Here is a 13,572-nt window from a genome sequence, read left to right as displayed (position 1 = left end):
GTAGTTTTTAGGTGTTCCCAGAGTGCTTCTGGAGAAGGGTCTGTGGGACAACTGGGGTCCTCAATTCTTGACTGGAGTTTTGCCTGGAAGGCAGCTTTAACTTCGGCTGACTGGAGGCTGCCAACCTGAAACTTCCTCTGAGGGATACCTCCTCTCCTGGGTGTGGGTTTAAAGTGAAGACGGAGATTGCAGCGTACAAGACGATGATCCGTATGACATTCCGCACTGGGCATTACTCGGGTGTGTAAGACATCTCGAAGGTCTCTCTGGCGCACCAGAATGTAGTCGATATGGTGCCAGTGCTTGGACCGTGGGTGCATCCAGGTTGTCTTCAGACTGTTCTTCTGCTGGAAGATAGTGTTGGTGATGGTGAGCTGGTGCTCCATGCAGAATTCTAGCAGGAGGCGCCCGTTGTCATTGCAGTTGCCAATGCCGTGTTTGCCAAGTACTCCTTTCCAGGCTTCCGAGTCTTTACCTACTCTGGCATTGAAGTCGCCAAGGATGATCACCTTGTCCTCTGTAGGGGTCTTCCGTACGAGGTTGGCCTAACAAGCCTGTAACTGGCCTTGGTTTGTTTGGGAAGGCCTGGGCAGCTCTGTGTTGGCTCGAGGAAAGCTCACTATGGCAAAATAAAGACTCCCCGACAAGCCAATACTACTACCGCTTGGCTGGTGCAAAAGAACATCCTATCAGCCAAGAAACAAAGATCCAATGAGCAACAGAGGCTAGATGGCCACCTGACAGACATGAGGATCCTGTGGATTTAAGGGGAGGTGTTTGTGAGTTTCTTGCATTGTGCATGGGATGGACTAGATGACCCTGGAGGTCCCTTCCAACTCTAGGATTCTAAGGGAGGGGCCATGGCTCCTGCCAGTCTGAGTGGACAAACTGAATCCGATGGACCAAGGTTCCAGTTCAGCATAAAGCAGTTCTGTGTTTTCAAGCAGCAAGCAGGAAAGGGTTTCAGAGCTGTTACTAACAAAGATTTCAAACAGCAGAGTGAAACAGATCTCATTAAGAACATAAGGGAAGCCCTGCTGGATCAGGCCAGTGGCCCCTCCAGTCCAACACTCTGTGTCACATAAGAACATAAGAGAAGCCCTGTTGGATCAGGCCAATTGCCCATCCAGTCCAACACTCTGTGCCACATAAGAACATAAGAGAAGCCCTGTTGGATCAGGCCAATGGCCCACCCAGTCCAACACTCTGTGTCACATAAGAACATAAGGGAAGCCCTGCTGTATCAGGCCAATGGCCCCTCCAATCCAACACTCTGTGTCACATAAGAGAAGCCCTGTTGGATCAGGCCAATGGCCCCTCCAGTCCAACACTCTGTGTCACATAAGAACATAAGAGAAGCCCTGTTGGACCAGGCCAGTGGCCCCTCCAGTCCAACACTCTGTGTCACATAAGAACGTAAGAGAAGCCCTGTTGGATCAGGCCAATGGCCCCTCCAGTCCAACACTCTGTGTCACATAGTGGCAAAAAACCCCAGGTGCCATCAGGAGGTCCATCAGTGGGGCCAGGACACTAGAAGCCCTCCCACTATGACCCCCCAGCACCAAGACAGAGTATCACTACCCCAGACATAAGAAGGTAAGAGAAGTCATGTTGGATCAGGCCAATGGCTCATCCAGTACAACACTCTGTGTCACACAGTGGCCAAAAAACCCAGGTGCCATCAGGAGGTCCATCAGTGGGGCCAGGACACTAGAAGCCCTCTCACTTTCCCCCCCCCAAGCACCAAGAGCAGAGCATCAGACAGAGAATATCTAATAGCCACAGATGGACCTCTGCTCCATATGTTTATCCAATCCCCTCTTGAAGCTGGCAATGCTTGTAGCAGCCGCCTCCTGTGGCACTGTGATTTGGAGCCCCCCCCCCATCTCCCAATAACATGGTTTACAATGCAGTATTTAGATGTACAAACGTCCACAGTGTGCCATGTAGTATATTCAACAAATAAATGAACTGAAATCAGAAAAAAATATCTATTTTGTTACCGAAAAGGCTGCCAGTCGTCGTTCCGAATGAGGGCGCGCTGGTGGTTGTGGATCCAAATCCAGCAGGCTTGTTGCTAAAAAGGGACTGAAAGGAGGAAACACACAAACCTTTGTTTAGCAGAACACCACACAAGTCACAAACAGTGTTCCCTCTAAGCTGAGTTAGCGTGAGCTAGCTCACAGATTTTAGCCTCCAGCTAACATTATTGTGTTAGCTCAGGAAAAATGGCCCCAGAGCACAATAATTTATGCAGCAACTCACAGCTTCAATGCCAGGAGCTCACAACTTCAATACCAGTAGCTCACAAAGTAGATTTCTTTGCTCACAAGACTCTGCAGCTTAGAGGAACATTGGTCACCAACAGTAATGTGTACATTCTCTGTTGCAAATGTCAGGGAAATACATCACCATCTGAATGAAATACTTGGGGTGGTTCTTAAAATTCAGATCCAGTGAAGACAATTCCCTGCCCCCTTCACTCTTTTTAAAAGCCAAGGGGGCTAAAAATGTCGAAGCATGGTGAAGGGGAACAGGCAGAAAGGGAACTGAAATCTTCACCACCTTCCTTCTGCTAGGAGAGGAAGATACAAAAGAGCAAAGATGGAGGGGAGACAGTATCACTCAAATCCTCCTCTTTGCTAGGACAGATCCTGCCACATCTGGTTTATAAAGCTCCCAGAGAGGCACACAACAGCGTATCACCCTCAGAGAACCCCAAGCTCATGTCCGCGAACCAGCTGCCAAAATTTTTTGCCACCAATCAAGTTACAACCTTTGGAGTTATTAAACAAAAGCTTCTCAAATACTGCCCCACACCAAATTCTTGGCTATCTCTATTTCAAGGGACTATAAATCTAAGTCTGTATGGTTCCTATCAGAGCCATTCAACGACACACAAACACCATTCCATGGTATTTATTTTTATTAGAGTTTGTAGAATCTTTCGGGCTCAAGTGCCATGTTCTACTGGAGAAAGTTTTTCTTCCAGACGTTTCGTTCTCAGCTGCGGAGAACATCCTCAGTGGCGTTGCAGTCAGAGCAGGCGCTCTGACCTTCTTGGCTGCTGTGCATTGAGTGAGGCCAGGGCTGCTGAAGAGCTGCTATTTCTAGGCTAGAGGGGGTGTGGTGAGAGGGTGTGGTGAGACGGCCACACCCCCTTCAGCCTAGAAATAGCAGCTCTCCAGCAGCCCTGGCCTCACTCAATGCACAGCAGCCAAGAAGGTCAGAACTCCTGCTGCGGCTGCAACGCCACTGAGGATGTTCTCCACAGCTGAGAACGAAACGTCTGGAAGAAAAACTTTCTCCAGTAGAACACGGCACTTGAGCCCGAAAGTTTCTATAAACCCTAATGATGATGCCAGCCGTGAAAACCTGAAGTATTTATTTTTATTTATTCTTATTCATTTGTATCCTGCCTTGTTCCCCAGGGGAGACCCAAAGCAGCTGACATTGTTCTCTGCTCCTCTGTCTTATCTTCACAAAAACCCTGCGAGGTAGGTTCAGCTCAGAGAGTGTAGTTGGCCCGAGGTGACCCGGCCAGCTTCCATGGCTAAGCGTGGATTCAAACCTGGGTCTCTCAGACCCTAGTCCAGGGGTGGGGAATTTTTTCTGCCAAGGGCCATATGGATATTTATAACATCATTTGCGGGCCATAAAAAATTATCAACTTAAAAAACAGTGTTCCGCCGAGGGAGAATGATTCAGGCCAGCAAAATTAATACAAATAATAGTCGTTCTATTGGGTCATGTGAGGAGAGCCTAACACACACACACACAGCCTGCCGCCCTAGGCATAGGTCCAGGGCTTTTTTGTAGAAAAGGCCCAGCAGGAACTCAGTAGCATATTAGACCACATACCCTAATGTTAGCATATTAGGTCACACCATCTGGGATAATCAAGAGCAAACTGAACTGTGGCAGTAACTTTTCCAGGCCCTGCAGCAATTTTGGCTGGCCAGCCAGGCCCCAGGGAGGCTGCCGCACAGTACATCTGGGCCCTGTGATCCCTGCCAGGCTCTGGGGAGGCTGCTGCACAGAGCGGCTGGGCCCCACAATCCTCGCTGGCTAGCCAGGCCCCAGGGAGGCTGCCACATGGCTCGGTTCGGCCCAGCAATCCCTGAGGGCCACACCAAGTGACCTCAAGGGCCGTATACGGCCCTAGGGACAGAGGTTCCCCACCCCTGCCCTAATCCAACACTAGTTGGAATAGTCCAACCCCATGACACCACACTGGGTCTCTTTTAGCTTCGCATTACCCCAAGCAGCAGTCTTCAAGCCACTCCCCGAGAAGCCCTCTGAGGGCTCTTCCATGACAGAATGCAGCAAATATTATGGTTATTATTTATTAAATTTATAAACCACCCTTCCCCAAAGAAAGTCTGCAAACAAGTAAGGAGGAACAGGCTAATGGGCACCTCCTCAGGATCGCATTACTCCCCACAGACCTACCGAGCCACCAACGCCAAATCCTGTGTTGGCTTGTCCGAAGAGGCCTGTTCCAGTTCCAAAGGCAGTCGCGGTATTCGTATTTGCAGCAGTTCCGAAAAGGCCTCCGGTCTGAGAGGGCTGCGTTGCTCCAAACAAACCCTGCTAAAATTAGGGGGATATTTGAAAAAGAGGTGCTTCAACACAACCTTTTTTTTCCTTAAGAGGCACAACTACACAGTGGTTCTAGTTACCGAATACAGTATGCGTTGCTGCTGGTGGCAACTGTCAACCACACCGAAAGGGGACAAACTGAAGAGCTGCCGATCAAATTTAGAAAAGGCAAGATGGGTAGATGTTAAATCTAAGGCAGCTCAAGCCTAACAGCCGAGGAGAAAACCTAGTTCCATCTGAGCTGTGAAACTGTAGAAAGTACTGAAGGAGTTATGCATGCTGCCAGGATCCACAGCTGGAAGATGCACAATAAGCTACACAGAGGAATGAAGTTGCAATCAAATAAATCAAAACCACTCTGTGAACAATATTATTACATACCGCAATTAACTTGCTGACCAGATGGAGGCAGCAGCATTCTGATTTTGTGCATAAATTTGGGAAAGATTTGAACACTGTGGATATTTTCTACACATATACTGCAAGTTTTGCAAGACCCTCCCTGGAGGAAGGGCCTGGCCGTCCATAACAGGCTTTACGCTGCTAGCTGTCCGTTGGAGCTCTTTTTAGATTTATGGTTTGGACTACTTGCACATGTTGTATATATGTGCATAGACATGCACATGCGGTATATAAAATGATGAGGTTGCTGAAATGCACTTTTTTCCTCGTATTAATTACATTTCGTAATAATATTGTTCACAGAGCGGTTTTGATTTATCAGGATCCACAGCTCGGCAGAAAAGCTGTCCAGGGCTTTCCCTCCGCCCAAAGTGATGGAAACTAAACAGCTTTCACTGGAGCATTATACAACGCATCACTGCCTCTGGTGCTGCTGATTGCTAAGATCTTCAAGTTCTGCAATTCATTCCAGCATTACCACCCAGCCCTTACTAGTTTGTGTCTGAAGACAGGGGGAAAACTCCCTTCAAAACAGGCTCGTTTATTTCCCCTCCTACCATGCAAAGAATCCAACAACAAGGTGTGACTGGACTACCCAAAGTAATCTGTCATATAAACTCTGTTCTTGGTAAGGTTGGCTCCTACAGCTGCTTACTGTCCATGCAAGGGCGCTTCTGCCGGGGTGTGTGCGTGCACACACAATTCTTCATTACCCATGTAAATGCGCACGTCATACTCAAGGCTGATCTTGGGGGAGGGGGATACCCAGAACAGTTCAATGCTGTGACCAGAGATCAGGAATTCATTTGATCCAATTGGTGTCTGTGACGGAAAGCAATGGGTTAAGCATAAGCTGAAGACGCACAGGGCTGCGTCAGGTGACCTGATGGTGGGGGCAAAGGGCTCTGAGCTCTCAGGGAGGGAAAAAAGTTAGTTTAGTGAGGGAAACTGCTGAGGCAGGAGTTCAGTCAGTTGGAGTCTGACAGAGTGGAGGCCTGTCAGAGAAGTCTGTCAGTGGGGACCTGACAGAGACTGAGAGGGTCAGTTAGTGCCGGCCAGAAGGGCTAAGAGGGCAGTTGATCCTGTGAAGAAGCTGGAGACGGAGACGGGGAAGTCTTCCAGAGACTGCCAGCTGGACAAAACCAGCCAAGAGGGCTGTGTGTGTGTGAGTCAGTTAAGACCAGAATGGTCACAGACACCGGGAAACTACTCTAAAGATCTAGTGAGGAGGCTGAGGGAGTGGATGTGGGTCTGAGACACCAAGAAGGGCTGAGAGGAGAGACTCCAGTCGAGGGGTGAGACTAGACACATCAATCCCAAGAGGCCAGACCTTGGCTAGAGGTGGAGAGTGAGTTAAAGGGAACGGTGAACTGTGTAACTGTGAAAGATCCAAGAAAGTAAAAGTGACTGTAAGCTTGAAACAACTGAACAAAGAATAAGCCTGTGTAAATATCTCCCATATCCCCAGTTAAGACTTTTTGTTACAATAAATTTGTGGTTTAAGTTAAAGTTCTCGTGAGCCTATATATTTTGTGGGAAAAATAAACAAAGCTGCTGGGGTCCCATCAACAGAACAAGTAAAAATACCCCGAAGAGACGAAAATATAGAGATCCAGTGAGGCCGTGAGGTGGGCGCTGCTATAGTGTCATATGTCTAAAAGCAAGAGGGTCCCTAAATGCACAGGTCAAGAAGTCTCTTTGGAAACTTGAGAAAACATAGAGGTTTGTCCCAAAATATTAAAGCAGAACAGAAAAACAACTGTGCAATACCAACCCACTTGTAAAGTAATATATACCAAAAAGTGGTGTTGTCTCAATAAACGTACATTATGAACAACTTAGCAAAAGGTCCAGCGATACCCAATAATTGCTATAAGTGTCCAAATAATGGAAGGACTCCAACGGTCCTCGAAAAGGTGTGCTCATAAGAACATAAGAGAAGCCATGTTGGATCAGGCCAATGGGCCTACTGTGCCCCCCCGCCCCAAGCATACAGAGCATCACTGCACCAGACAGAGAGTTCCAACAATATGCTGTGGCTAATAGCCACTGATGGATCTCTGCTCCATGTTTATTCAATCCCCTCTTGAAGCTGTCTATGCTTGCAGCCGCCACCACCTGCCATTCGGAAGTATGCGGCTGTCAGCTGTCAGCTGTCAAAAGGCGGGAAAAGCAGCCTCTGCAGCCTCAAAGGAGCTGCTTTGCCTGGTTTCCCACCTTTAGTGGCCTCTTCCCGCCTTTCCCATATCCTCCCTGGAATCAGGGAGGGGGGAGGGGGAAGAGGAGCCCCAGCAGCCAATCCAAAGCATGCATTTGCAAAATGCATTGCAATTGCATGCTTTGCAGGGCTGTTGTTGTGTACTGTGTAGCTGATGGCCCAGCCATCAGCTACATTGTTATTTTGATCTTTTGCTTACTTGGGTATCCAAGTAAGCAATGTTCTCTGGCCAATCAGAGAGAGCAATGCTATTTTTTGAAATTGCTCTCTGTAGGGCCAGAGAACCTTTTTAAGGAGTCTTCCTGCTGGACTCCTCCATTGCTGTGTTGGTGTATGTGGGTTGGTGTGAGAGAGATTGTGCTGCTGCTGGTGGCTGGCCCTTGGCTTCAGCTCCTACCTGCTGCTCTCTCACTGCCTTACCAGAGACCTCCCTGGACTCAGAGAAGACAAGGTAAGACAGTTTTGGGGTTCTTGTTTTAGTTTTTGTTGGTAAAAGGACTAGAGTCCCTTTACTTGTTCAGATTTGGGTGGGTGAGTACTGGGTGGGTAGGGTAGCCTATTTGGGGTTGGGGTTAGGTTCTGCTGGGGGTGGGGGCCTGGGGTGGGGTTTTTTTTGCTAATTTGCCCATATCTTAATTTAGTGAGAGGACTTTTTAAAGTGCAGTGTCCTTTTACTTCTCCTGATTTGGGTGGCTTGGATTTCTTGGGGTTAGGGTTGTGGCGGAACCGGCCCGATTCTGCCTTCAGACCCGGTCCCGTCTGCTCCCTATGGAGTTGCCAACTCCTGGAGGGAGCTATTTCTCCTCCTGCCCCTTGGGCTCGCTGCCACCACCTGCTCAGTCCCGGGGTTCAGATTGAGAGGAACAGGACTCCCAATCCCCCTCTCCAGCTATGAGGCCAGGCCTCAAGGTCCTCTGCCACCCTGCACTTGGGTTTCACAGAGACCTCAGCGCTTCTTTGGGGCACCCCTGGAGGATTGGCACCTTATCCAACTGCATGCCTTCCCCCTTCTTACCCGGGGCCCCCTTCCTAACACAGTGTGGTCTAAAGCGGTCTGGGGATCTATGTGGTACAGAGTTTGACTGCCAGCATTTAAACAGTAAAAATATATTTATTTAAAAAGAGAAAGGGATAGGGAAAGAAAAACAAAACAAAAACAGTTGCATTTACAAAATTAGCACAGCACAGCCCAACACAGCAAACAGCATAACAAAGAAAAGTTGATTATAAACGCATCCGGCTGGCCCTGATCTACACTTGCCCTGTCTTGTGAATTACTTACTTAGTCTGCCTGCCTGGAGGCCTCATTTTCCTGAGCAGGCCTCCCCCACAGGCAGGAGCTCACCGGCAAGCAACCTCTCTTCCAGAGCGCCAGCTCCCAACTGAGGCTCTCTTCCTGCCTAACACATGGCAAGAACAAAAGCACTTCCTGCCTCTCTGGGAGATTTTCCCCCTAGCGTTGTTGGTTTGGTTCTGGAAGGGAGGGGGGGAGTGAGGGGAAGGCTACAACGCCTGCTGAGGGATTTACTGACCCCTGCCAAATGAAGCACCACCACTGACTAAAATGGCGTTTCTCCACACTTCCCCCTCCTTAAATTCTGAGCCGGAGGGGTTGCCTCCTACAGAGGTGACCCCGTAGCAGAATCCAATCAAACAAGGAGAAACCCATTAACCAAAATATTACACAAACATACAGGTATTTCTCCAATAATACACAAAGTCCAGCACCCTAGGTGCCCATGTCCCTTCTGGACAACAAGTCGCATTGCTGCATTCAGAAGGAATGTCCAGTCTAAGATGTACTCCTCCATCTCCCAGGACCACCTCTGGAGTTTGGTGCTCTCCCTCCGTTGCTGCTGTTGCTGGAATGAGTGGTCCATCAAAGGAGGAAATTCCTGGCCCCACATATGAGGTTGGAAACTGCCCAGTTCCCACACAGTTGCTTCTTCTTTATCCCTCATTGGTGGAATATTCCCTCTGTCCACTCTGACCTCCCAGAAAACCAAACAATTGCTGTCCCAGCTTCTTTTTGTCTCCTTCCTTCCTACCTATATGCAACACCATGGACCTCGCAGAGAATGGCTGTGGTATATTCACCTGCACCACTTTAACTGCCTTTCCCACCTTCTCCATAGCCACCACATAGGTAGTATCGTCCAGGCCATCCACAATCATATGGGGTCCCTCCCATTCCACTTTCCGTTCACCAGTATGAAGTGGCAGGACATCCATCACCCTAGCCCCTGTCTCAGCTTCTGCGAACTCCACTTTCTGGTCCCTTGCCACCTCACACAGTGGTTCCAGCCTAGGGTCACTTTGAACCTCAGACAGGAACATTTCTGGCTCCCCAGACTTCCTATCATCTGTTCCTTCACGCCACCCCTAGTCCCACTGTTTCCAGAACACTCAGCCAAAGTTTGATCTGGGTTCTCCGCCCCCTCAGTTGGTTTTTCAGTGTCAGCCAACTGAGCTCCTTCCTGCCTGGAAGGCTCCACAGCATCTGCTGCCCTTGCGGAAATTGGCACCCCTCTTCCCATTGGGCACACCCTCCTGCAGGGCTTGAGACAGGCTGGTCCTCCCCCTCCCTGGTTGGTGGTGAGGTGGCTTCCCTAAAGTTGCCTTCCTCCCCCCACCTTCCCCTGAGGGTTTGGCTTGGGTTCTCAGTCCCCTCGGTTGGTTTTTCAGCACTACCCAACTGACCCCCTTCCTGCCTGGAAGGTCCCACAGCTTCCCAGGATTCCTGTCTGCCCTGCTTCAAGACGACCTGTTTTGAGAGCGTCTCGGACGATCCCACTTCCTGATCCACAGCTACTTGGTGAACCGGCTCCAACCTAAGGCCGCTCCGGACCCCCTTCTGGAACCGCTCCCGTTCCCCCAAGCCTTCAGCTATGTGCTCCTCTGAGCCCACATTAGCCTTGCTGCTCTCAGAACCTCCTGTGAAATCTCCACTGTCCACCTCGGTCTCTTCAGCCTGCACATCCTTTATGCTAGACAGGTTCCTTTCCTTGCTAGGAACATCGACAGCCTCTTGCTGCACTTGGGGAAAGCTACACCCCTCTTCCCCTTGGGAACACCCTACTCCAGGGCTTGAGATAGGCTGGTCCTCCCCCTCCTGGGTGACTGCCCTCTCTTCGTCCTCAAGTAACCTGGGGTATTTCCCCCTCCCTGGTTGGTGGTGAGGTGGCTTCCTTAAAGTTGCCTTCCTCCCCCCACTTTCCTCTGAGGGTTTGGCTGCGGGTTACAGCATTTATAGAGTACTGGCCAACCAACAAATCCCGGCCCAATAACACTGGAACTGTCTGTTCCTTCCTTACCCCACATTCAGAATAGGATTTACCTTCTTGTGGAGCCAAACCCCTGAACTGCTTTCGGGAGTGGTCTGGCCCCAGTTTAAACCTTTTAAATACAGTGGCTTTATAGGCCGCAAAAGGTATCCCCCCATCTTCCATAGGCATGCTGTAATAGATGGCTGAAAGCTCTCCAGTCAGGTTGCTACAGAGGTAAGACATATAGTCCTCCTCTGCAATCCCCCACTGTTTGGCTGCCCTCTCAAAGATGGAGAGGTATATGGAGGGGTCTTCTCCCTCTTGGTACACTGCAAAGTCCTTGGGGGTGACTTGGATCTCTTTGCTTAGTTCAGCTTCCAGACGTAGCACCTCAAGCTCATGGCGACGTTGCTCTTCCTGCTCCCGTCGGTGGATCTCAGCTCTCTCTCTTTCCTCCCGTCTGCTTTTTGTGGTTGGCCAGCTCTCCCCGTGTTGTTTGGGGCAGGGCTGGAGAGCTGGCATCTGTAGATTGTGTGTTCTGTGGCAGGGAAGCTGGCACCTGGGTGAGAGACCCGGAACCAGCAGGTTTTTTGTGGTTGGCCAGCTCTCCCCTTGTTGTTTGGGGCAGGGCTGGAGAGCTGGCATCTGTAGATTGTGTGTTCTGTGGCAGGGAAGCTGGCACCTGGGTGAGAGACCCGGAACCAGCAGGCTTTTTGTGGTTGGCCAGCTCTCCCCTTGTTGTTTGGGGCAGGGCTGGAGAGCTGGCATCTGTAGATTGTGTGTTCTGTGGCAGGGAAGCTGGCACCTGGGTGAGAGACCCGGAACCAGCAGGCTTTTTGTGGTTGGCCAGCTCTCCCTGTGTTGTTTGGGGCAGGGCTGGAGAGCTGGCATCTGAGTTTGCTGCAGCCAGGTCTGCAGAGCAGACCTTGAGCAGATTGTGTTTTGTGTGGCAGTGACGTTGGCAACTGGGTTTATATTGGTGCCAGGCCTGCAGGGTTCATAGATTAGATAGAGGGATGTAGTGCATTTGGGGCCTATAGAGATTCTCTGGTGTGTAGTTAGGTTTGGCTTTGGGTGCCCCAGGAATTGGACCCCCTGGTCCAATTTTTTTTGGCCTTGTGGGTTTTGTGTGGGACAGTGCCCTGAAGCTGCACAGCAGTTTGGGGGGCTCTCCTCAAAACCTCCTGCTCCCCAGAGCCACTTTTCCCACAACAATTGCAGTGAGGAAGTGGCTCTAATTGGTTTTTTCTCACCATTGGGAGCAGTGTTCCTTTTGGGGTGCCCACAGATGGGTGCTGTCTTTTGGGGCCAGGGGGGTTGCATGCTGGGGAGTCCCCTGAAGCTGCCCTGCAGTTTTGGGGCCTCTCCCTCAAACCCCCCTCTGGCCAGAGCCACTTTCCCCACAGCAATTGTAGTGGAGGAAGTGGCTAATTGGGCTTTCCCCATCATTGTTGGCAATGGGCGTTTTGGGGAGCCCAAAGACAGGGACCCCCTGGCCCAATCTTTTTGGGACTTGGGGGGGTTGGAGGGGAGAGTCCCCTGCAGGTCCCCTGCAAATTTGGGGGCTCTCCCTCAAACCCCCTCCCCTCCAGGCGGCTTCAATTATACCCTATTTGCCATTGATTTCAATGTCCCATAGGGTATAATGATGGAATAGGGGCACCCTCTTTGGGTGCCCCTGGAATGGGATCCCCTGGCCCAATCTTTTTGGGACTTGGGGGGGGGGGTTGGAGGGGAGAGTCCCCTGCAGGTCCCTTGCAAATTTGGGGGCTCTCCCTCAACCCCCCCCTCCAGGCGGCTTCAAATATACCCTATTTGCCATTGATTTCAATGGCCCATAGGGTATAATAGGGCCGTATATTCGGAAATAGCCGCGCATTACCGTATATGCGGCTATTCCGGATACGGTATTCAGTAGTACATGGGGAATCCCTAGTTTCAACCTTTCTTCATAGGGAAAGCGCTCCAGCCCTTTAATCATTCTAGTTGCCCTTCTCTGGACTTTCTCCAATGCTATACTGTACTGAAGCAGCGCCAGAGAATGGTTTATTGGATTGATTGTATTATACGATGTTGTGAGCCGCCCTGAGTCCGCTTGCGGAGAGGGCGGGATATAAATTGAAATAAATACCCAGGCTATTTTGTTATGAAGCTTACCGAGTAGCCCAATTCCTTCATAAGGTGTTTGAGCTCCGTCAAGCAAGGAAGAGAACGCAGGACTTTGCTTGCTTTAACGTTCATCTTCTTTATATGTTTAGACATCTTCTTTATATGTTTAGACATCGTGCGAGGGAATGACATCTGCGCCACCAACTGCTATGGAACCTTCAGAATCACCCACCCTTAAAGGGGCCACTGCCCTCAGCGGACAGTTGTGCAAACAAGCAATAGAGAAATGCAGTACCTCGGCATGTTGGATGGCTGACAAACAACGAGCAATTTGAGCCCAATGACACCTTTAATTTCAACCTATTGCTGAGATCGGGTCCCACCATTAGCCTATTAGATTTGAAAAAGAGCTATTTGAAATGTGGCCCTTCTCATCCGGAGAAGGCGTCCTATTTCTTATGGATTTTCAAGGTTCCGCATGAGTTCACTTCCCTTTATTCTTAACACCTATTCTTAACACCGCGTTAAGAATAGGAAGAGGAAAGAGGAAAAGGACCTAATAAGGCCTAGAAGAGGAAGAAGATTAAAGAGCGGTTGTATCACTTGAAAGCGAGAAGGCCTCAATACGGACCGAAATAAGAATACTCAGACTGAAAGGACCGAACAAGAATATTTAGTAAAAGGGGATAGAGGTTTAGATGTATATTCTGTATGAGAAAAAGGATAAGCTTGATGTAAAGGATCGAAATAATAAGACATATTCAGAAAAAAAAACCCTTCCCTTTATTGACTGCACGTCAAGCTGGACATTAGAAATTGGAGTGAGACTGTTGAAACTTTGGGATTATATCTCATTGTGCTTTTCTCTTTCCGCATTGGATTATTGTAATATTTTGGTTCTGACCACAAACCAAACAAGACAGAGGCTGGATTTTTGAAAAGAATAAATGGTTATCTAATGCTTTTAAGATACAA

At 49.5% G+C, this 13,572-nt stretch overlaps 1 protein-coding gene across 1 annotated transcript in view; it reads right to left on the bottom strand.

The window, feature by feature from the left end:
- Positions 1 to 12,771, bottom strand: part of LOC132567811 (nuclear pore complex protein Nup98-Nup96-like) — a 90,139-nt gene extending 77,368 nt beyond the window's left edge. The window contains 4 exon segments of the mRNA XM_060233494.1: positions 2,004 to 2,088; positions 4,453 to 4,593; positions 4,683 to 4,748; positions 12,646 to 12,771. Coding sequence (XP_060089477.1) covers positions 2,004 to 2,088; positions 4,453 to 4,593; positions 4,683 to 4,748; positions 12,646 to 12,771 — 418 coding nt within the window.
- Positions 12,772 to 13,572: the final 801 nt, after the last annotated feature.

This window comes from Heteronotia binoei, chromosome 2 (assembly GCF_032191835.1).
Source record: "Heteronotia binoei isolate CCM8104 ecotype False Entrance Well chromosome 2, APGP_CSIRO_Hbin_v1, whole genome shotgun sequence".
Classification (NCBI taxonomy): Eukaryota; Metazoa; Chordata; class Lepidosauria; order Squamata; family Gekkonidae; genus Heteronotia; species Heteronotia binoei.
Note: the sequence above shows the minus strand (reverse complement) of the source record. Positions and strands in the feature narration are given on the sequence as shown.